The 24,466-nt window shown below is 40.5% G+C and overlaps 1 protein-coding gene and 3 long non-coding RNA genes across 6 annotated transcripts; 2 read left to right on the plus strand and 2 right to left on the minus strand.

Annotated features, from left to right (window-relative positions):
- Positions 1 to 5,185: 5,185 nt before the first annotated feature.
- Positions 5,186 to 7,888, minus strand: LOC104444685. Of its 3 annotated transcripts, XR_001987650.2 has the most exons (3): positions 7,603 to 7,888; positions 6,302 to 7,208; positions 5,186 to 5,662 (listed from the first exon to the last, which is right to left on the minus strand). XR_001987650.2 is itself a non-coding variant. In XM_010058422.3 (2 exons), the coding sequence occupies exons 1-2, from the start codon at positions 7,874 to 7,876 to the stop codon at positions 6,791 to 6,793; spliced, it is 486 nt and encodes a 161-aa protein (XP_010056724.2). In that variant the 5' UTR covers positions 7,877 to 7,888; the 3' UTR covers positions 6,187 to 6,790. The 3 variants fall into 3 exon arrangements, 1 of the variants encoding a protein (XP_010056724.2); XR_005551073.1 differs by lacking the exon at positions 5,186 to 5,662 and having other exon boundaries at positions 6,187 to 7,208; XM_010058422.3 differs by lacking the exon at positions 5,186 to 5,662 and having other exon boundaries at positions 6,187 to 7,002.
- Positions 7,889 to 10,721: 2,833 nt separating this feature from the next.
- On the minus strand, positions 10,722 to 11,606 carry LOC120294153. The gene is made up of 2 exons (XR_005551643.1): positions 11,447 to 11,606; positions 10,722 to 11,361 (listed from the first exon to the last, which is right to left on the minus strand). It is a non-coding gene; the product is annotated as an uncharacterized LOC120294153 (long non-coding RNA).
- Positions 11,607 to 11,741: 135 nt separating this feature from the next.
- Positions 11,742 to 14,125, plus strand: LOC108959966. The gene is made up of 2 exons (XR_001987651.2): positions 11,742 to 11,887; positions 13,455 to 14,125. It is a non-coding gene; the product is annotated as an uncharacterized LOC108959966 (long non-coding RNA).
- A 6,551-nt stretch (positions 14,126 to 20,676) lies between these two features.
- LOC104446584 lies at positions 20,677 to 22,458 on the plus strand. The gene is made up of 3 exons (XR_001987652.2): positions 20,677 to 20,986; positions 21,383 to 21,447; positions 21,740 to 22,458. It is a non-coding gene; the product is annotated as an uncharacterized LOC104446584 (long non-coding RNA).
- Positions 22,459 to 24,466: the final 2,008 nt, after the last annotated feature.

Consider the following 24,466-nt stretch of genomic DNA (forward strand, 5'->3'; position numbering starts at 1 on the left):
AGAAGGGTCGCCAACTTGCTTCGTGTTCCGATCAGGCGCGACGGGGACTCCTGCAGACGAAGTACCTCTGGCTCCTTCGTCACGATCCTTCTCCTGATCGTGCAGAGAAGAAAGGCACGAGTAAGAGTCCATCGACGGCGGCGGCGAGTGGACCTCGCTTCTCAGGTGGTCGCCAACGGGTTTCTGCTCGTGATCTTGCAGATGAGAAACGCGCGACGATGAAGAGCCCATCAATGGCGGCGAGCGGACATCACCTCTCAGGATGTTGCCCATGGCAGGTGATCTGGGGCCCAAGAAATCGATGAACTTCAAGGGTTTTTGGCGAAAGAAACAGGAAAGTGCTTCGAAAGAACCACAAAGGGCAACGCGGTTCAGAGGAATTTAGAGAGAGCGAAAGAGAGAAGGACAACGTTGGAGAGAATAGAGAGACAGAGGATGATGAGGACGCGGAGGCAGAGAGGAAAATATATAGTTTACCGTTGGAATTGGGATGGCTTTGGAGTCAAGTTTCGAGTGTGCGGAGGAGTGAGATGTTATTTCCGAATTCGAGTCAGGTTAAGATTAGTAAATTAGGAAATAATTTCAAGATTCAAGATTGATTTCCTAATTTGTTACATTATTTTCATCATGCAATGGGACGGAACTTTAAAAGGCTGGAAAAAAATTGATACATTTTAACAAGAGAAAGAATTTAAAATGTTTATGATAATGAGCTTATAAAAAAACATGGGTAGTTACATTCCAAAAAATTACACAAAATAAAGAAAAGAGACCGTATCGGAAAGGGATATCATAAGCTTATTTTATATTTGCTTCTTCTTCTTTTTTATCAATTTATTAACATTTTTTGAGAGGGACACTATCTTGTTCTAGTTAAATTATCTGTGCCCTAATGAGGTTTTAGTTGAATATGTTATAGGGATGATATCACAAAAACTCCTAAATTATGCATTCCGTAACATCGATAATCAAATTTTCTTTGTAACATTAATAATCTTGAATTATTATTTCTTTTGGGAGGAGTTTGTAATCCTTAGAAAAAATTTTATTGTTACGCATAGAATTTTACTATTACGTGCAATCGGCTATCATTATTTTCTTCAAAAATTCAATTCTTGATCAATGTTCTTTTGAAAGTTAGGGTGTCTTTAATTTCTTTTTAGCCTTGTTTTTCCTTGCTGTAGTGAGTATAAAAAATATAATGTTATATATATGCTTGCATTTTATAAAGTGACGTTCCGATAGACTAGATGCTCAAATTATTTTTTGGAAATTGGGATAAAATTGAATTCTTGCTTGTAATGTTGAAAATTCTTTGTAGTCCAAAATAATAAATGTTGACGGCTAGCAAGTAAGGACTACAAAAATTTATTCTCTACTAAAGTTGCATTTCCTAAAATAAAAAGAGTAGGTTTTGTTTGTTTAACGGAAAATGAATAATTTGGAGAATACTATAAAATTATCAATTATATCGCTAAAAAATATAAATAAATTTTCATTGCTTGTGAAAATATTAAACATAACTTATTGTTGATAATGAAAATATTTTTCATTGATTAAATATTTCAAGTGATAGAAGTGACGATTTCTAAAAGAATATTTTTAAATTATTTATTTTTTGCGAAATAAATGGGATTTAATAAAAGTAAAAGAATAAATGTAGTAGAAACAAAATTCAGTCCCACTAACACCTCCTTCGCAGATAGCTCCACCCAAGAAGTACATTGTCCTATTATTTTTTAGGGAAAGGCTTCTAAAAACTCTAAATTATACCCACCGTGACATTTTATGCAATTTTTTTTTTTTTTTTGGTGATACAAATAACTCCAAACTCATATTCATGTAACACATTTACTCCAAACTATACCAATTTTTTTGTATCTATATGACATATTCACCTCAAAATTTAGAGTAAATGTGTTATATAACCACAAATTTTAGGTTTGTGATATTAAAAAAATATATAATTTGAAGTAAATATGTTATACGGGTATAAGTTTATAGTTTTTTATGTCGCGTAGAAAATTTTGAATTAAGTATGTCAAATGGGTATAAGTTTGGAGGTTCTATCTTACAAAAAAAAATTGTCTCTTTCCGTACTTGATCAATGCCACGTAAGACCAATAGTAGTCGATTCATCAGTCACGTGTACACGCTGGTCCACCCTGACTTCATCAGACTTATTTTCATTTCTTCCCGGCTCACCAGCCGGCCGCCGCCGACGGCGGACCTCCGGCGAGGGCCCCAAGAGCGTGCCGAACCAGCCCCAACCGTCCGCGCTCCGAGACGGTGGCAGAGCGATGGACATCAACCCCACCTTCGTCCCTCCCTCGAAGCGGGAGGCCTGGGCTTGGCTTCCCGCCTCTGCCGTCTCCGCATTCTGACTTGCCAAGGCTGACTCCATGTCCGTCGTCGTCCCGCCGTTACATCTCCGTCCGTTGTCGATACCCTTTGTGCTCCTTCTGCGTTTTGGATTTGTCGCCTTGCCATGGAACGCTGTACGCTATGCCCACCAGGTGTCCGATGGAAATTACTCTGGCGATGGAGCTGGGTTCTTGTTGTTCCTTTGGTGTTGCTAAGTGCTCCGAAGAAATTGAGCAATTCCGTGTTCTGGTTCAATTACTGCTTTTGTCGGCTATCGTCACTCATTCTTCCTGGAACCCACAGAACTGCTTGTGCCTGTACTGTTTCTTCGCCTAGTTCTTTTCTGTACCTATGATCCCGAAGTCGGATCCTCTCTTCTTGTATTTATTACTCTTATTGCACTCGGTTTTCCAATCACTATGTACAGACTTGCTTGGCAATGCTACTAATTGGTTGTTTGCTTGGGTAGGACACTTTTTTTCTGAGGAACCCATCTTGGAATATCAAGTTCCATAGGTGAAGTTTTTATGAGAATACGAAATGCGATGCTAAGCAGTCATCACGTAACGTGTAAGCTGTTAGCTGTTAGGGCCCTTTACGTGCTTAATCAGTGCCACGTAAGATCAACCGTAGTCAACTCGTCCGGACCCGCTTGACGCCCATTAACAGTCGACGCACTCTTCCCCTCTTCTCTGGTCGAAGTGAGCGCTGAGCTTTTGCTTGGCCTGCTTCCGTCTGTCTGCGTGCGAATGCAAATATGAAGGGAAGGAGTGGGGCGCTCCTCAGGTGTCTTCTCCTATGGTGCATACATTCCCTCTATGCCCTTTCCTCCCCACTTTCTCCCCTCTTTTCCCCTCTTTTCCTTTTTCCCTTCTTTTTTTTCCCCTCTTGGAGAAGACGCCTTAAAGAGGGAAAAATTGGGAGGCTTTTCGCCTCTGGAAAAATTGCGACGCTTTTCCCCTCTTCAAAAATTCGGAGTCTGTACGTGGATTATGGACCCACTCCTCCTCAGGTGATCCCTCCTACATATACACTATAAATCCCCCCTCTCTCCTTCACATTCCCTCTACGCCTCTTCCCTCCCACTTTTTCCCCTGTTTTCCCCTGCTTTTTGCTTCCTTCCCTTCATATTTGCATTCACGCGCAGACAGACAGAAGCAGGCCAAGCAAAAGCTCTGCGCTCACTTCGACCAGAGAAGAGGGAGAACAATGAAGGAGAGCGGTGGGGGCTGGAAGCAGGGGATGCCGTCGCCGTGCACGTTGTGCAAGCTGCCGCAGAGGAGGTGCGCGCAGGACTGCGTGTTCGCCCCGAACTGCCCGGCCGACGAGCCCCACAAGTTCGCCAACGTCCACGAGGTCTTCGGCGCCAGCAATGTCAACAAGATGTTCCAGGTTCGCCCCCTTTTCTCTTTTCTAAGCCCATTTGTTCTCCACCTCCACCACCAACACCCCCCCCCGACTCAAACTCTCTAATTTTACCCGAGTTTATATAATGTGATAGGTCACGCACCTCATCTCGTCATCTGTATAAGATAATGTCTTGCTTGTTCCATACAATCGTTGAAGTATATTAGATTTAGTTAAGCAGATGGTTAGCGTGAAGCGTTGAGCTACTAGTATAGTTCTTGCTTCTTGCATTGCTTTTCACAAGGATTAGTTACATAAAGTCTATTCAATAGCTTTATCTCCTTATGGTCCACTTTTCTCCTTATATTTTATGGAGGTGCCATGTGGTTAATGGAGAGGCGACCAATGATCTTGTGCCAAATAATTTTTTTTTTTTGTGTGTACAATTCTTCCCAGGTTTAATGTCTCCCCCGGGTTAAAAGATTAAGGCATGAAAGGGATTGAATTGCAGCTTATAACTCGAGAGATTAAATCCATACCTATAACTTTAGTATTGTCTCCCTCGCGTGATGCCCTTCTTGCCTGCACGATCAGGAGAATAATCACGACGAAGAGGCCAGAGTTGTTTCATCTGCAGGGGCGGTGCAGGGGCGGTGGTGGCTCGTGAGTTCTTCCCCCTCGTGCCTGATCTGAACACAAAGGAAGTCGGCGACCCTCGTCAAGAAATCCTTCCTGCCCAACCGAGGGCGAATTATGCCGAGGAAGTTTCCACAGAGGTGACGCTGCTCTTCGACCCTTATAAGATCGAGAAGACGCTTACGCAAAGCGATGTTGGCCACCTGTCGAGGCTCTTGATCGGGCGGGACTTTGTGAAGAGCCACTTTCTCCGATGGATAAGCAAGGAGAGAGTGAGGCAAGTCGAGAGCGGCAAGCAGGCCAAGGTTATCGTGTGGGACGAGGACACGGGCTCTGAGCATCAACTTGTGTTCGTGCTCTGGGCGTCCTCAAGCGGGGTTGGATCAAGGAGTTCGTGAAACGGAGGGGGTTGGCGGTTGGTGATGAGGTCGGGATGTATTGGGATCCTTTTACTAGCAAGTTCCACTTTAGCCTCCTTCGCAAGGCCAATTAGACTTCTTATTTGATAATGAGCAGCGTATCTTTGTTGGCCATTTATTTCTATCGGATAGAAAGGCATACTGCAAAATACCTTCACATTTGCTTCTGATTTTCGTTTTGAGTTTTGTAATGACGGCCTAGGCAAGTCTATGTATAAAATGGCTTGGTTTTCATCACATGCTAGAGTGTGGAGATTGCAATGCTATTGATAGCTCGGTACATGCCTACGTATTTTGCGGTTTCACCTCAACAGTGAATGCATTAGCTGGTTTTAGTTATTGTTTCATCAAGATGTTTCTACTGAAACTCTCCAAATCAACGGCTCAGATAATTTGCCATATGTGACTCCATATGGAGTTATACAGAGATGTTCAGCTGGTTTGTTTGTGTAGTTTTTGTCCAACATACCCAGCATAGCATAAACAAAGGGGCCAGAGTTAAGTTCTTGTAGCTTTCTCCAGCTTTGGCCTTGGACACTTGTTTGAAAAACTTCTCAATCCCTGGTTGCACAGCTTAATTGTCTGCTAAATTTCAAGTATCTGGCATGTCCTTGTTTGAACATCATGAAAAGTCACGTGGTCCTAAAGATCCAAAAGATTGTCTTACACTTTGCATCCTCTGCATAAAACTCTCTTTCTGGAAATTATGATTGTCAAAACCTTACAACATATCAGAAGAAGCTGGTGGATATTTTGGCGTATTGATAAGGGTGCGATGAGGCTTTTAAGCCGGCTACCTCAAGAAAAGAGCAGCTTTCACTCAGCAATGTGCAAGCTGCCCCAATTGGCTCCCACGCTACATCCTTTTGCCTTGTCTTGCGCATTGTGTGCCAATCCTGCAATGATTATCACCAGTCACCATTCCCTTTGAATTCAGTTTACCTTCGGGATTGTCAAGCTTAGCTGTTCTAGCAATTTAGCTTCTGAGATCGATAGTTTTCTGGGTAGTGTACAGAGTGCCTCTTGACAGGGTATCTTTGAAATGACTGTAAAACTCATGCTTGGTTACAAGAAATTCAATTTTCAGGAAGCAATCCCAGTCTCTCAATCCAGAGAAAGTGAATCAGAGTCGATCTCATCTTCTGTTTTGAGAGGAGTGATCCTGGTTTTTGAGAGGTGTGACAAAAGAAAAGCATATTTTCTCTCTTTCCCATAAACTAATCCCAATTCTTATCTTAGTTTCATCAACCGGCAATCACTAATCACAAGGCATGACAAAGAAGAGGAAAACGGGTCTAGGATGTACCAAGTCTCTTTTCAAAACACGATTCACATGGTCAGAAGCTGCAACAAAGAGCTTCTATGTAAAGAAAGTCACAGCATGCTTTACATCTAGCTCCGTGGATCAGTTCAGTCACAATTAAGGAAAGAATTCCATACTCTCAATTGCAATCAGAATGTATGTCAAATGCATACATAGACAAACAAATTACATTCATAGATAGTATATCTCAATAACCATTGGCAGAGATTACCTTCATTATTACCATTACCAAACTGTAAAACAAGGACTTGGGTGATTCATGAAATCGCCTTTGCTTTGTCCAGATAAAGGTACATCATCACTTAGGGAGCCAAAGGGAACACCAGAGGCTTCCTCAGAAGGTATGGCAACAGTCTGGAGGTTCCTTGCCCTGTCTTCTGTAGCATCAAAAGTGAAATGGGAGATTTTCCTCTTCCTGAGGCAATTTCATGGTTATCTCAGAATTGATGATTTTACTGGGAAAATATTGGGTGCTTGAGTAGTGCTGCATAGCAGTCCATTCTTCAGTTACCACGTTTGCATGCTGGGCGCAACTCTAATTTCATCAGACTCTCTTTTCATTTCTGTAGAGGTCCCGTATCTCTCTCTCTCATCTCTCACTTTCCCTTCTTCTTCCTCTTCTTCCTGCAAATCCCTTAATCTAACCTCAACGTCAAAACTCCCCTCTCCTCCTTTTATTTTCTTCACAGCTACCTTTTGGTCATCCCTGGTCTACTGGCGGTTCAATCTTGCCCTTGACACCATCATTGCCGTGCAATCCTTGGGCATCAAACAGCTCACGCTGCTCAATGAGGTTTCGGATATGTTTTATATCAACGTGTTGCAGTTGTAACATGTCTATTGTGTTTGGTAGATGCGTAAAACAGGGAAGTCTCTCGAAGATGTGTATGGGCATACGGACCCAATAAGAACCTGTAAATCCAATGCTGGAAGAAGCGTCATTATGCAGGGAACCATACCCAGTGAGACAGATACCGAGAAAGAAGCAGCAAAAGAGAGCAGGTCAAGCTAGCAGCTACATCCACAATCTCAGACTTGCCAGTTTGAGAAAATCTTTACTTATGGACTTGATATCTTTAGGGTACAGAAGAATTCTAAAATGGGTTTCTCGAAGTGTCCTGCCCAAGCAAACAACCAATTAGTAGCATTTCCAAGTAACTCTATATATATTGATTGAAAAACCGAGTTCAGTAAGAGTAACCAACACAAGAAGATATGGATCCGAGTTCACTGATTATAAGTGCAGAAAGGAATTAGGCAAAGAAACAGTCCAGCACAAGCGATTCTGTGGGTTCCAGGAAGAATGAGTGATGATAGACGACTAAAACAGTAATTGAACCAGAACATTGGAATTGCTCAACTTCTTCGGACCACTTGGCAACACCAAATGAACAACGGAAAGCCACCTCCACCGTCAGAGTAATTTCATCGGACACCAGGTGGGCATCGCGTTCCATGACAAGGCGACAAATCCAAAACAAAGAAGGAGGACAGAGGGTATCGAGAACGGACCGAGATGTAAGAGCGGGTCGACCACGGACATGGAGTCGGCCTTGGCAAGTCGGAATGCGGAGATGCAGAGATGGGAAGCCAAGCCCAGGCCTCGCTTCGAGAGAGGGGCAAAGGTGGGGACGATGTCTGTCGCTCTGCTCTTCCCCTCGTCTCGAACCTCTGTTGGGGCTGGTTCGGCACGCTCTTCGGGCCCTCGCCTGAGGCTCCGCCGGCTGGTGAGCCGGGAAGAAATGAAAAAGAGTCTGATGAAGTCATAGTGGACCAGCGTGCACATGTAACTGATGAATCGACCACTATTGATTCTTACGTGCCATTGATCAAGTACGTAAAGTAGGGGTGTGCAAAATACCCGGGAACCGCCCGGACCGCCGGAACCGGACCGGAACCGCCCGGAACCGGCGGTTCTTGAGGGAACCGGTCCGGTTCCCGGTTCCATGGGCGGATCCGCCCACCCGGACCGGACCGGTTCCCTTTAATATTAAAAAAATTACTAAAATTGAATACAAAGCAATTGTTTTGTGGCAATTGTTTCTACTGAGGATGAATACAAAGCTGAATATTGGGGAATTCTTATGCTTTTTTGGTTGTTTAGTTTATTTATTAATATAATGATGAAGGTGATGTATTCAATAAAGTCTTGTTTAGTTGCACTTCTTTTGTTTTCATTTGTTTGGATGGTGACTCATTTCACCTCCTTTGATTTGTTTGTGCGACTTGTGATATTTTGCCGAACCTTATGAGGGATATGTCCAGTTCATAGCTTTAAGAGAGACCCATTTTTCCTGAACACTTACTACTCTCTCTACCTCTATATCAACTTACGTACATCCAATCATTCATTGGTTGCATTTATAGTTGCAACAAATGAATTCCACGTACTTAAATTTGGTTTTTCTTTTTTTGGCTTGCTTTGATGTCATGTAGTCGTTCTATGTTGAAAACCAAAATTGTTTCGCGTCAATATCGGTTCCACGGATCCACCCAAGAACCGGACCGGACCGGCGGTCCGGTTCCCGGGTGGATCCATGCAACAAACGGGTGGATTCCGGTTCCAATTTTTCGGAACCGGTCCTTAGCGGGCGGTTCTCGGTTCTAGGTCGGGAACCGCCCGCCCGGACCATGCACACCCCTATCCCGTGTTACCAATTATCATTTTTTCTTTTGGTTAGTTCCCTTTCTTTAGCGAAAAATGAAAATATAGAAAATAATTTTTATAAATATGATTGATTATATTGTTTAAAGTAATTTGTAAATAATTTTTTCACTAAAATTTTCTATGGCTATCCAAATATTTCTTGTTCAATTTATTTTTTTGGTAAAATTGTTCATTTATTTTTATCGTGATACAAACAATTTATTTTTTAAAAATTATTTTTAAATTACTTATTTTCTCGAAATAAATGAAGCTTTAATTTCTTCCCAATTTCTCTCACTCTACCCTCTTTTCCTAGTTTATCCTCGCTTACCTTCTTTTTCATAAGAGGCATTTCTATATTTCTTTCACTTTCTTACTTAAGCAATTTTAGAAAATAGGAAAAAAGCTACAAAAAAAAAAAAATTCTAAACTATGTCTACAGTGACACATTTACCTTAATTTTTTTTTTGTAATATAAAAGCTCCAAACTTCTATTCATATGACACACTTACTCTGTAATTTTTAAAGTGGCACAAAAAATTTCAAACTTATACCTCCATGACACAATTACCTCAAATTATTTTTTTTATAATACCGAAAACCCTAAACTTGGACATATTTACTCTAAAATTTGAGGTAAATGTATCATACAAATACAAGTTTAGAGTTTTTACTATCACAAAAAAAATTGATATAACTTGAGGTAAATGTTGGTACAAGTTTGGGGTAGTTTGTGTTACAAAAAAAAAAAGTTTGAAAAAAAATGTCACATTGGATATTGAATTTTGTGAGGGAGGAGGCTTTTGTGAAAGAGTTTTTGGTGGCTTTTTCCCTAGAAAATAATAGAACAATGTACTTCTTGGGTAGAGCTATTTGCGAAGGAAGAGGTGTTAGTGGGATTGAATTTTGTTTCTACTACATCTATTCTTTCATTTTTATTAAGCGCCATTTATTTAGTAAAAAATAAATAATTTAAAAATATTCTTTTAAAAAATTATCGCTTCTATTGCTTGAAATATTTAATTAACGAAAAAAGTTTATATAATCTTCAAAAGGTTATGTTTAAATATTTTTGCAAGCAATGAAAATTTATTTATATGTTTGAGCGATATAAGTGATAATTTTACAATATTCTCCAAATTATTCATTTTCTATTAAACAAACAAAACCTAATTTTTTCTCCTTACCAAAAAAAAGCTAATTTTTTCTTTGTTTAGGAAATGCAACTTTAGTAGAGATTAAACTTTTGTAGTCCTTTCTTTACCAAAAAAACTTTTGTAGTCCTTACTTGCTGGCCGTCAACATGTATTATTCTGGATTATAAAGAATTTTCAATGTGACAAGGAAGAATTCAATTTCATCCCAATTCTCGAGAAATAATTTGAGCATCTAGTCTATTGGAACGCCACTTTATAAAATGTACACACACACATATATAACATTAAATTTGTTATATTCACCACGGCGAGAAAAAAAAAAAAAGGCTCAAAAAAATTAAAGGGCCCTAACTTTCAAAAGAACATTCATCAAGAATTGAATTTCTGAAGAAAATAGAGATAGCCAGATTGCATGTAACAATAAATTCTATGTGTAACGATAAATTTTTTTCTAAGGATTACAAACTCCCCCAAAAGAAATACTAATTCAAGATTATTGATGTTACGAAAAAGAAAGAATGGAGTATTGATGTTACAATATGCATAATTTAGGATTTTTTGTTATATCATCCCACAACGTATTCAACTAAAACCTTATAGGGTACATATAATTTAACTAGAACAAGAAAGTGTCCCACTCAAAAAATGTGAACAAATTGATTAAAAAACGAAGAAGACAAATATAAAACAAGCTTAGAGCATCCCTTTCCGACCCCGTCTATTTTCTTTATTTTGTGTAATATTTTGTAATGTAACTACCCGTGTTTTTATATGCTCATTATTATATACATTTAAAATTCTATAAGCTCAATATTATATACATTTAAAATTCTTTCTTTTGTTAAAATAAATCAATTTTTTTCAAGCCTTTAAGTTCCGTCCTATTGCATGATGAAAATAATGTAACAAATTAGGAAATGAATCTGGAATCTTGAAATTATTTCCTATTTTACTAATCTTAACCTGACTCAAATTAGGAATGCAACTCTCCCTCAGCGCACTCTCAAAATTCGACTACAAATCCATCATAATTCCAACGGTAAACTATATATTTTCCTCTCTATTCTCTCCAACGTTGTCTCTCTCTCTTTCGCTCTCTCAAAATTCCCTGAACCGCGTTGCCCTATGTTGTTCTTGCGAAGCACTTTCCTGTTTTTTTCACCAGAAACCCATGAAGCTCATCGATTTCTTGGGCCCCAGATCACCTGCCATCGGCAACATCCTGAGAGGTGATGTCCGCTCGCCGCCATTGATGGACTCTTCATCATCGCGCGTTTCTTATCTGCAAGATCACGAGCAGAAGCCCGTTGGCGACCACCTGAGAAGCGAGGTCCACTCGCCGCCGTCGATGGACTCTTCCTCGTGCCTTTCTTCTCTGCACGATCAGGAGAAGGATCGTGACGAAGGAGCCAGAGGTACTTCCGTCTGCAGGAGTGGTGGTGTCTCGCGAGGTCTTCCCCGTCGCGCCTGATCAGAACACGAAGGAAGTTGGCGACCCTTCTCAAGAAATCGTTCCTGCCCAACTGAAGCGAAAATCCATGGCCTCACTTACCGATGTTGAAACCTTAATTGTGGAGAAGAGAGCGAAGTGCAAAAGAACGCAGAAGGGAAAGAAACAGACCTCAGGATGTGATGCCGAGGAAGTTTCTGTAAAATATGGGTTTTGACCCGGTAAAAAAAAAAAAAAAAAAAGGAAAAAGGTAGAAGCTTCAGCAGAGAGAGAGAAATCGAGAGTTTTCGGGAGAGGGAAAAGAGAAGAGAGAGAGCGAGAGAGAGGAAGAAAATACAGAAAGAAAAAAAAAGGAAAAAAGAAAAGAAAAAGGAAGAGATAAAAGGGAAAGAGAGAGAAAAAGGAGGAGAGAGAAACGGAGAGCAGAGAGCTCTCGCTCAAAGAAAGGAAGAGGGAGAGGAGGAGAAGAAGAAGAAGAGGGTTTTGTGCATTCTCGTCATGGAAGCCTCGTCAAGCCGCGTTAACAACGTAACGCAACGCCCGGTAAGCGCTCGTGCCGCCCATTCGTTCAATTGAAGTAATTTCGGACCTAGGACTTGAAATTCGGAATTTTGGGAAAATCGAGCGGAGTATGATTTTTTTGAGTCGTTAAGCGGCATATTTTTGTGGTAATGGTATTTTGGGATGTTGTGAAGCTATAGCATCTTACGGATGGTGATTTGAGCTTGCGGTTTGTTCAGAACGGAATTTCGAAATTGGGGGCGCATTCTGGTATTATAGCGAACCGTAAGCTTCGAGCTTGTTTTTGTTGTTGTTTTTGGTAGTGTTTGTTGTTGTTTTTGGTAGTGTTTTGGGGGAGGCTGAGTTGGGGATGTTGTTGTACGTCAAGAGAGCTTTCAAAAGACTGTAAGACGGCTTGAAACGGAATTTTGTGGAGGAAGTTATGGCGCGACAAAGTTGGCGCATGGGCTGCGTTTACTGCGTTTTGGTATTTAAGAATAGTGTGAGAATTTTTTGTGAAAACATATGTTCTGTTTGATGAACGAAGTTGAGAAATATTACATATTTTGAGTTTAAGAAACCTTTTTATGAAGATCTCAGCTTTAAGACGGTTTATGGAAAGCTATATGAATATCGATCTGTGATGAGCTTTTTGAAATGTATTAGATTTGAAATTGATTTATGAGACGGGTTTTGAAAATTATTTGAGAATGTTTTATGAAATGTATTTTTGGCGGATGAGTTGAGTTGCAAAACCTTTTGGGAATATATGAAATGATTTATGGATTTGGTTTGAGAATTATGGATGGTGTTGTTTTGGATTGATGTGGATGTTCAATATCATTGTGAGCCCAGCGAGGGGCTTGTGGGTATGCGCATACTATTCTAGGATATCATTGTAGGCCGAGCCACCGGCTAATGATCCAAGGGGGAATCTTGATCGCCTCATCACCAAGCGTTATATCATGACCATGGTTCGATATTGAGTAACGGATTGGTCAATGGAGTGAACTATTGACATGTGATATGAGTTGGGTTGATGGAATGGACCATCGACATGTAATTCGAGATTAGTCGTTGGAATTGACCATCGACGTGTAATTTTATTAGATTATCAATGTGTGATTTGATGATATTAATCAATGGATAGACCATTGATACATGTTTTATGAGATTGACCAATGGGTTAGAACATAGGCATTTGTCTATTATTATCTTGAATATTTTTGCTTTAAACATATTGTGTTAAAAGTAAGGAATGTTATATTTTGGTCTTGAAGGTTTGTTATATTTCTGGATTTGATGTGGTATGAGATTAACCAATGAAATGGACTATTGGCGTGTGAATTAATGAGATTGATCAGTGGATTAGACCATTGATGTTTATTTCGATGTTATTATGAAATGATTATTTTTGCTATAAATATAACTATATTGAAGCGTATGTAACTTATTCTTTTTACTGTATGTTTTGTTATATCCTAGATTTGAGTTAAAAAAGTTGCGATTTGGTTTTGTAAATATGCATAGTGGGTGCTTGATCCGCTTAGAAGAGATGCACTACTCACTGAGCCATAGTTGCTCACCCCTCTTTTCCAATGTTTTTCAGGTCCCTCGATTAACGATGTACTTTTAAGAGTTGGTTTTTGGGAGCTTTGAGGTTGCGTCCTTTGAGTGGAAGGACAGCCGTGTCATCCCCCATTCTTGTTGGTTTTGGGGTGTGACAGTTTCCATAGAGTTGACGCTGCTCTTCGACCCTTATAAGATGGAGAAGAGGCTTACACATAGCGATCTCGACCACCTGTCGAGGCTCTTGATCGGGCGGGACCTCGTGAAGAGCCACTTTCTTCGATGGATGAGCGAGGAGACAGTGAGGCAAGTCGAGAGCGGCAAGGGGGCCGATGTCATCGTGAGGGACATGGACACGAGCTCTGAGCATCGGCGGTATTTGTGTTTTGGGCGTCGTCTGGGTCGTACGTCCTCAAGGGGTTGGATCAAGGAGTTCGTGAAACGGAGGGGCTTGGCGGTGGCGATGAGGTCGGGATATATTGGGAGCCTATTGCTAGAGAATTCCACTTTAGCCTCCTCCACAGAGCGAATTTGGCTTGATCTTGATGTAGTATTTTTTCTTTCTTTTTTTTGAAGCCCGCTTCTGTCTTTAATTTTGTTGTGGGAGTTTTCACTGTGGTAATATCTTTGAATGGGTAAAGTTGATGATTGTAGATTGGCAACATCTGACTTTCTTAATCCCGTTTGAGCAAAATTTTTAAATGATCTTTTCTAGGACAGACTTCTTATTTGGTAGTGATCGACGTGACTCTAATTTCCTATTATATAAATAGGCTTTCTGCTAATAGAGTTCAGTTTTGTAATAGCGGCCGCATTACTGGGCAAGCCTATGTCTAAGTTGGCTTGGTTTACACCACGTGTCTCTAGATGAGTGTGCAGATTGCAAAGCTGTTGACGGTTCAATACATGCCCACATATTTTGTGCTTTCGCCTCAACAGTGAATGCATAGCTGGTTTTTAGTCACTGTTTCATCAACATGTTTCTACTGAACTGTCCAGATCAACAGCTCTATGATGTTTTGCCATAGCATAGGGTATCCAAAGGTGCCAAGTCAACTTCTTGTAGCTTTCTCCAGCTTTGGCCTTGGACACTTTGAAAAACTTCCAAATCCCTGCTTGCACAGCTTAATTGTCTGCTAAATTTTAAGTATGTGGCATGTTCGTGTTTGATCATCATGAAAAAGTCACCTGGTCCTAAAGATCCAAAAGATTGCTGTAGACTTTGTATCGTTTCAAAAGGTGAGCTATCAATATGGATTTCAAACTTCTCACTTGCAAGCAGAGGCAGTTTGTTTATTTCTCTGCAACATTAACTTACTAGTTTTAGGAAATCCCTTCCCTTTGTTTGAGCGTTTTTCCAGAACAAATGTGCAATGTAATAGCTTCGATGATCAGAAGAGGAGAGATCAAAAGGGGTCGTGATTTATCAATAATTTGAAAATTTTCCAAAAGTGGTTCAGGGGTTTACTCATAATGATATCATTGAGATTCAAATATTTTGCAAGTACAGGATTCCTTGTGACTGTAGTCCAGAGAGGGTAGTTTTTCATGAACTCTCCGTCACCAACATGGAAATCTGTCTAATGCCAAAAAATAAAAATAAAACAGACAACTTTAACCCGCAGATCATCACACTGACTCACTCTGTCACGTGCACACGCTGGCCCACTCTGACTTTGTCGGACTCTCTTTTTCGTTTCTTCACGGCTCGCCAGACGGCCGCCGCCGCCGCCGCCGCCGCCGCCGGAGCCTCTGGCGAGGGCCCGAAGAGCGTCCGGAACCAGACCCGACAGAGGTTCGAGACGGGGGGACAAGAAGGCTTGCATCCAGTGCGCGCTCCGAGATGGCGGCAGAGCGATCTCACCTGGAAGCGAGGGCTGGGCTGGGCTTGGCTTTCCGCCTCTGCGTCTCTGCATGCCGACGCGGCAAGACCAACTCCAATGTCCTTGGGGGTCCCCACTTGCTCTGACACATCGGTCCGTTCTCGATGCCCTTTGTCCTCGTTCTCGGGAGTTCGATGAAATAACTCTGGTGATGGAGCTGGGGTTTTTGTTGTTTCTCTGGTGTTGCTTGGTGATTGGAAGAAATGAAGCAATTCAATGTTCTGGTTCAGTTACTGTTTTAGTCCTCTTTTATCACTCATTCTTCCTGGACCCCACCGAATTGCTCGCGTCTGTACTGTTTCATTGCCCGGTTCGTTTTGCTACTTATAATCAGTGAGCTCAGATCGATATCTTCTTGTGTTGGTTACTCTTACTGCGCTTGGTTTTTCACCATGTACAGAGTTGCTACTAATTGGTTGTTTGCTTGGGCAGGAAACTTTTCTTTCGAGGAGCAGCTCATCTTATTCTTTTGTACTCTGAAGATCTCAAGTCCCATATCCTTTACTACTTCTGTCTGGGTATTTGTCTCAGTGGGCGTGGTTTCCCCTGCATAAAGATGCTTCTTTTACAGATTCTTTTTGGGTCCATATGCATTTGCACATTTTGAGAGAAATATTGACTATCCAGTTTTATGCGTCTCTGAACACAATAGATATGTCACAACTGCAATGCACCCATATGGAACACGTCCGAGCCTGAGTGAGCAGCACGACCTGTTTGATGCCAAAGGATTGCACGATGGCAAGGGTATTGGAGCAAGATTGACACCAGAACCGCTGGTGAACCAGAGACATGCAGGGGAAGAATAAAAAAAAAAAAACAAGGCAGTTTTGAAGAAATGAAAAAGGAGAAGGGATCGAAGGTATTTGAAGTTGGGTTAGATTAAGGGAGTTGGACAAGGAAGAAGAAGAAAAGAAAGTGAGAGATGAGAAAGAGTAACGGGAGCTGTGAAATTGCCTCATGAAGAAGAAGATCTCCCGTTCCACTGTCAGCAGTGATTGGACCTTTTTCTGATGCTGCTGAAGACACAGCGAGAGACCTCCAGACCGTTTTCCACATCTTCTAATGGAACCTCTAGTGTTCCCTTTGGCTCCCTAACTGATAATGTACCTCCATCTGGACAAAGCGAAGGTGACTGCATGCATCATCGAAGTCCTTGCTTTTCAGTCTGGTAATTGTAACGAGGGAAGTAATCTCTGGCAATGATTGTTGATAACTATTTACAAATTTTATATGTTTGTCTATGTACCCATCTGAATATTGTATTGTCTATCGAGACATACATTCTGATTTCATCTGAGCGTATGAGATCTTTCCTTAATTGTGACTGTACTAGTCCACACAGCATGACGTAAAGCATACTGCAGTTTTCTTTAATGAGAAGCTCTTGTCGCAGCTTCTAACTTCGTTGAAGCATGTTGTGAAAAGACAAAAAGATAAAGCATCAGCAGTCTTTGCCAAGTTTAATCTTAGACAGGAATTAATCTACTAATGATGGAATGAATTTTCGTCCACTGGACATTGTCATGTCATGCCTTGTGGACAGTGTCTTATTTTCCATCATCGAGCAAAACAAAAATCCTAAATATGCTTTTGGCTTTGAGGGGAATAATTAGTTATTGATGTATTATATGATGAATGGCAATTGATGAAGCTATGATAAAATAGAATTGGAATTAGTAGTATATTGTATTGCCATGTTGTCTGACTAAAAGATATTTCTACACACACAAAGGCATTAGGAATGTAAGATTGACTCTGATTCACTTTCTCTGTGTTCAAACTCTGGGATTGCTACTGGAAAATTGAATTCTTGTCAGTAGAAAAGATACTTTTGTCGAAAGGCACTCTGTACACTTGCCAGAAAACTACGATCTCTTGAACAGCTAAGCTTGATAATCACAACTATAAACTGAATTTAAAGGGAATAGTTACTGCTGATAAATCATTGCAAGATTGGCATTCAATGCACAAGACAATGAAAAATGATGTAATGTGTGGGAGGAGATTAGACAGCTTTTCATCGTCGAGTGAAAGCTGCTCTTTTCTTGAGGCAGCAGGCTTTAAAGCCTCATTGCACTTATTGATATGCCAAAATAATTAGTAGTTTTTAAGGTTTTGATGAATCATAATAACTGGAAAGAGAGATATATGCAGAGGATACGAAGTGCAAGATAATCTTTTGGATCTTTAGGACCAGGTGACTTCTTCATGATGATCAAACATGAACATGCCAGATACTTGAAATTTAGCAGACAATTTAGATGTGCAGGCAGGCTTCAGAAGTTTTGCGAACAAGTTTCAGGCCAAAGCTGGAGAAAGCTACAAGAAGTTAACTTTGGCATCTTTGGATATCCTATTCTATGACATATGAGCTTTTGATAAGGAGAACAAAGTAGAGACATATTGATGAAACAGTAACTAAAAATCAGCTTATGCATTCACTGTTGAGGTGAAAGCACAATCTACATAGGCACTAATTGCAGTACCAACAGCATTGCAATCTGCACATTTATCCATGGGCATGTGCTGGAAACCAAGCCAACTTAGACTTACCCAGTAATGCAGCCGCCATTACAAAATTCAACTCTAATTTAAATACCCAACAGACACCGATCGCAACCAAATAAGGAGTCCGTCTTAGAAAAAGATCATTTAAAATTTTTGCTCAAACAGGACTAAGAAAGTCTGATGTTGCCAATCTACAATAATCAACTTTACCCATTCAAAGATATTACCACAGTGAAAACTCACACAGCAAAATTAAAGACAGAAGTGGGCTTCAAAAGAAGCACTCACCAAGAATTGAATTTCTGAGAGATAGTTTGATTGCATACAATAGAATTCCATCACTAATGTCCTTTTCAAGAGATCAATTTTTCCCCGTTGGTCACCAAACTAAAAAAAACAACACTAATTCAAGATCAAGCCTAATCCACCATGTGAAGAAGGCTAAAGTGGAACTTGCGCTCACTAGGATCCCAATATATCCCGACCTCATCGCCAACCTCCAACGCCCTCCGTTTCACGAACTCCTTGATCCAACCCCCCTTGAGGGCATAGCACCCAGACGATGCCCAGAACACAAACACCAGTCGATGCTCAGAGCCCGTGTCCATGTCCCTCACGATGACGTCGGCCCCCTTGCCGTTCTCGACTTGCCTCACTGTCTCCTCGTTCATCCATCGGAGAAAGTGGCTCTTCACAAGGTCCCGCCCGATCAAGAGCCTCGACAGGTGGCCGAGATCGCTTTGCGTAAGCCTCTTCTTGACCTTATAAGGGTCGAAGAGCAGCGTCAACTCTGTGGAAACTTCCTCGGCGTCACATCCTGAGGCCTCTTTCTTTCCCTTCTGCGTTCTTTTGCACTTCGCCTTCTTCTCCGCAATTAAGGATTCGGCATTGGTAAGTGAGGCCATGGATTTTCGCTTCGGTTGGGCAGGAACGACTTCTCGACGAGGGCCGCTGACTTCCTTCGTGTTCTGATCAAGCGCGAGGGGAAAGAACTCGCGAGCTGGCACCACTCCTGCAGAGGAAACACCTCTGGCCCCTTGGTCGCCATTCTTCTCCCGATCGTGCAGATAAGAAAGGCACGACGAACACTCCATCGACGGTGGCGAGTGGACCTCGCTTCTCAGGTGGTCGCTAATGGGTTTCTTCTCGTCATCATGTAGATAAGAAACGCGCGACGACGAAGAGTGCATCAATGGCGGCGAGTGGACCTCGCCTCTCAGGACGTCGCCGATGGGAGGCGATCTGGGGCCTGACAATTCGATGAGCTTCATGGGTTTTGGTTGAAGAAACAGAAAAACACTCCGCGAGAACAACAGAGGGCAACAGGACGGGGTGCAGAGAAATTCAGAGAGAACGAAAAGAGAAAGACAACGTTGGAGAGAGAATAGGAAGACAGAGGACGTTGGTAATGGGATGGCATATAGTTCTAGTTTACTAGTGCGCTGAGGAGTGAGAGTTTTTTTCCTAATTCGAGTCAGGTTAAGAGAATAACAAAATAGGAAATAATTTCAAGATTCAAGATTGAAGAGTGATTTCCTATGGAAACTATACTATCTCAAACTCTTTAATTGTTATAATAATGAGTTGGAGATAATTTCCGAGCTTCTTCTTTTGTTACATCAATTACACAATGTAATTATAGGATGGAATTTTAAAAGGCTGGAAATTTTTTTGATTTATGTTTCCCAAAGACATTTTTTTAAACGTATATAATAATGAGTTTATAGAAAAAACACAGCTAAGCATGAGTTTATAGAAAATTTGCAAAAAATGATACAAAATAAAGAAAAGAGATGGCGTTGGTATGGGATACAGTAAGCTTGTTTTATCTTTGTCTTCTTCTTTTTCTTTTTTCTTTTTTATCAATTTGTTCACATTTTTTAGGGAAATTTGTAATATTTAGAAAAAAGAGTGATAGCATGGAGTTTTATTGTTACAACTCCCTATTTTCCTTGGAAATTCAATTCTCGATGAGTGTTCGTTTGAAAGTGAGAGTGTTTTAGAATTTTTATTGAGTTTCTTTTCCCATTGTTGTGAATATTAAAAATTTAATGTTATATATATTTACATTTTATAAAGTGATGTTCCACTAGACTAGATGCTTGAATTATTTTTCAGAAATTTGGATGAAAATGAATTCTTCCCTGCAATGCTGAAAATCCTTTGCAGTCTAGAACAATACATGTCGACAACTAGCAAGTAAGGACTACAAAAGTTTAACCTCTAAAAAAGTTGCATTTGCTAAAAAGAAGAAGAAGAAGAAGAAGCGAGAGAATGTGCCATAATTTAAATAGGTTATGTTTGTTGTATGAAAAACGAACAATTTAAATATATATATATATATATATATATATATATATAAATGATCATTTATATCTCTCAAAAAAAAAAAATTATTGTTAGCGAAAATATTTAGATATAATTATTTACTTAAGAAAGAAGAAAAAGTGAAAAATATAATAAGCGAGGATAAACAAAAAAGAGGATAGGAAAATCAAAATACATATAAGTTAAGGCTCCATTTATAATAGATGATTTAAAAATTATTTTTTTTAAATTAATTACTTATGTAGAAAAAAAAAAAAATAAATGAACGAAATTTTTTTAATTACTATCAAACTTGTTTGACATATTGGTGTTGATAATGAAAAAAAAAATATTTAATACATATTTTAAAAAAATATAATTAATTATATTTATAAAAATACTTTCATATGTTTACTTTTCGCAAATTTAAACCAAACTGAATCAAGGGAAAAAATGATAATTTGTAACACCTCAACCGTTAGGCCCTTTATGTGCTTGGTCAACGCCATGTAAGATCTATAATAGTCCATTGATCAGTTATGTGTACACGCTGGCCCGCTCTGACTTCATTTGACTCTGTTTTTCGTGCCAGCAGTCGACTGCCGCCGCCGCCGCCGGCGGTGGCGAAGCCTTTGGCCAGGGCCCGAAGAGTGTGGCCAACCAGCCCCAGCAGAGGGTTCGAGACGGAGGACAAGGAGGCTTGCCTCCAGGACGTGCTCCGAGACTGCGGCAGAGCGATGGACATCCTCCCCACCTTCGCCACTCCTCGAAGCGCGGCCTAGGCTTGGCTTCCCGCCTCCGCTTCTCCGCATGCCGACCCACCAAGACCAACTCCATGTCCTTGGTCGTCGCCGCTTGCTCTTACATCTCGGTCCGTTCTCGATACCCTTTGTCCGCTTGCTCTGTTTTGGATTTGTTTCTTCGTCATGGAACACTATGCTCACCGGGAGTTCGACGAAATTACTCTGACGATGGAACTGGGGTTTTGTGGTTTCTGTGGTGTTGCTTGGTGATTGGAAGAGATGGAGCAATTCAATGTTCTGGTTCAGTTAATGTTTTAGTCGTCTACAATCACTCAATTCTTCCTGAACCCCACAGATTTGCTCGTTTTTGTACTGTTTCTTTGCCTAATTCCTTTCTATACTTATAATCAGTGAACTCGGATCCATATCTTCTCGTGTTGGTTACTCTTACTGAACTCGGTTTTTCAATTTCTAATGTATAGAGTTGTTTGGAAATGCTATTAATTGGTCGTTTGCTTGGGCAGGACATTTTCTTCCAAGGAACCCATCTTGGAATTCTTTTGCGCTTCAAGGATCTCAAGTCCTACGTGTAAATTTTATTCTCATGCTCGGTGAAAATACAAGCAAGTCTGCGTGTGTCAAGTGGATCTAGCTGCTAGCTTGAGCTGGTCTTTTCTATTTTTTCCTTCTTGGTAGCTGTCCCAGTAGGTATCTGTTTCCCCTGCATTAAGATGCTTCTTTCAGTAATGCATTTATAAGTTCTTCTTGGGTCCGTATGCAGTTGCACATCTTCGAAAGAAATATTGATTTTCCTGGTTTATGCATCTCTAAACACATTAGACATGTTACAACTGTGACGCATTATTATAAAACATATGCAGAACCCGAGTGAGTAGTCCAAGCTGTCCATTGCCAAAGGATCGCGTCGCGCCAAGGGTATCAAGGGCAAGATTGATGATGGAATCGTCAGCAAACGAGAGACGTGCGAAGAAAAAAGGAAGCTGTGAAGAAACGAAAAAGGAGAAGAGAGAGAAGAGAGTTGAAGTTGGGTCGAGATTTAGGGATTTGAATACGAAAGAAGAAGAAACAAAGTGAGAGATGACTTGAGGGAGCAACGGGAGCTATGAGGAAACAAAAAGAAGTCTGATGACGTCAGGGTGGGGCCTAGTGTGTACATGTGGCAACTGATGAATGGATTACTGTAAATCCAATGTGGCACCACCCAAGCACCCAATCATCAATTCTGAGACGACTAATAAATTACCTCAGGAAGGGGAAGATCTCCCATTTCACTGTCACCATGGGTTGGAGCTTCTTCTAATGCTACAGAAGACATAGCGAGAAGCATCCGGATTGTTGCCATATCTTCTGATGAAACCTCTAGTGTTCCCTTTGCTCCCTAAGTGATGATGTATCTTCATCTGGACAAAGCAAAGGCAATTTCGTGAATCAACAAAGTCCTTGTTTTGCAGTTTGGTTGTCGTAACGATGGAGGTAATCTCTGGCAATGTTTGTTGACAACTATTTACAAATGTAACATGTTTGTCTATGTATGCATTTGAATCTTGGATTGTGTGTCAAGACCTACATTTGGGTTGCATCTGAGCGTGTGGAATTCTTTTCTTAATTGTGACGGCACTAATCCACAGGGATAGATGTAGAACATTCGCGAACTAATCCATCTTGTTGCAGCTTCTGCCTTCGTTGAAGCATGTTGGGAAAAAGGGAAAAAAAAACATCAGCAGTCTTTAGTTTTATACCGGAAACATTCTACTATCATGGAATGAATTATCCTCCATTTGACATTGTTGTGTCATGCCTTGTGGACATTGTGTTATCATGCACTGAAACAAAAATCATAAATTTACTTTCGGTGTTGAGGGGAATAATTAGTTGTCTATGTAGTATGATACGTGATTGCTAGTTGATGAAACTAAGATAAGATAAAAAGTGTGATTAGCACCTCTCTCTCCTCCCCCGCGGTGGGAGCTAACCACAATTACAAGAAAACTATACAACGGAGCCAATTCTCAACAGAGCCGGCATCAGTGTTTTTAAATCGGCGCAGTCAATGAACCTTCTCCTCCGGGCAGAGTGAGTGAGTGTGATTAATTGCAGGTTAGAGCTTTTTTTTTTTCTTTTTTATTTATTTATTTTTTGGCATTAGACAGATAACTAAATTTCATGTTAGTAACAGAGAGTTCATGAAAACTGCCCTCTCTGGGGATTGTAGCCACAAGGAAAATTTTATACTTGGAAAGTACTTGAATCTCAGTGCTATCCTTTTGGGTAACTCTGAACTATTTGGAAAATCCCAAAAATACATCAAATTTCTTTTGATAAGTCAAAGATTTTATTGCAATTTTCCCGAAAAAAAACTAAATAAAGAGAAGGGATTTCCTAAAACCAATAAAATGTTAAAGACAAATAAAAGACAAATTGCCTTTGCTTGGAAGTGAGAAGCTAAAATCAATATTGATTGCTCACCTTCGAAATGATATGAAGTCAAGACAATATTTTGGATCTTTAGGACAAGGTGAATTTTTCATGATGATCAAATATGGAAATGCCAGATACTTGAAATACAACAAAATATTAAGCTGTGCAGGCAGGACAAGAAGTTAACTTTGGTGCCGTTTGATATCCTATGCTATTGGTGCCTTTCGATATCCTATGTTATGGCAAAACATTTGAGCTGATTTGAGTGTTTTTGGACTTATTCATTCACTGTTAAGGTTAAATCTTGATGGAATACGTAGGCATGTATTGAACTGCCAAAAGCATTGCAATATGCCCATTCATCTAAAATTCAACTCTAAAATCATAAGCAAATATGCCCAATAATTGTCTTAAAAAATCATTTAAAATTGAAGCAAAAGGATCAAGAAGGTATTTGCATGAGATCTACATTACCAAATAAGTTTCTGCGTTAAAAAAGATATTACCACAGTGAAAACTCACAAGATTAAAAATTAAAAGATAATCTACTCTCCCCATTCAAAAAAGCATTGACCAAGAATAAATTTCTGAGAAAATAAAGTTTGATTGCACTACAAAAGATTTCCATGACTAATATCCTTTTCTAGAGATCAAAATTTTCTATTGGTAAAAACTGAAAAAGAAACAATGCTAGTTTAAGATTATGTTTAATTTGCCTTGTGAAGAAGGCTAAAGTGGAACTTGCTTAGCACTAGGCTCCCAATATATCCCGACCTCATCGCCAGCCGCCAACCCCCTCCGTTTCACGAACTCCTTGATCCAACCCCCCTTGAGGACGTGGGACCCAGACGACGCCCAAAACACGAAGACCAGTCGATGCTCAGAGCACGTGTCCATGTCCCTCACGATGACGTCAGCCCCTTGCTGCTTCGACTTGCCTCACTGTCTCCTCGTTCATCCATCGGAGAAAGTGGCTCTTCACAAAGTCCCGCCCGATCAAGAGCCTCGACAGGTGGCCGAGATCGCTTTGCGTAAGCCTCTTCTTGATCTTATAAGGGTCGAAGAGCAGCGTCAACTCTGTGGAAACTTCATCCGCATCACATCCTGAGGCCTCTTTCTTTCCCTTCTGCGCTCTATTGTACTTCGCCTTTTTCTCCACAATAAAGGAT

This window comes from Eucalyptus grandis, chromosome 5 (genome assembly GCF_016545825.1).
Source record: "Eucalyptus grandis isolate ANBG69807.140 chromosome 5, ASM1654582v1, whole genome shotgun sequence".
Taxonomy (NCBI): domain Eukaryota; kingdom Viridiplantae; phylum Streptophyta; class Magnoliopsida; order Myrtales; family Myrtaceae; genus Eucalyptus; species Eucalyptus grandis.

Bases quoted from the DNA above. Each gene is read 5' to 3' on its own strand.
- LOC104444685 (XM_010058422.3), bottom strand. From the start codon at position 7,876: ATGTGCACGCTGGTCCACTATGACTTCATCAGACTCTTTTTCATTTCT. The intron at 7,003-7,602 runs GTCCGTTCTCGA...TTGGATTTACAG, and splicing joins CGACCCGCTCTTACATCTCG to GTTCTTATTGGGTCCGTATG.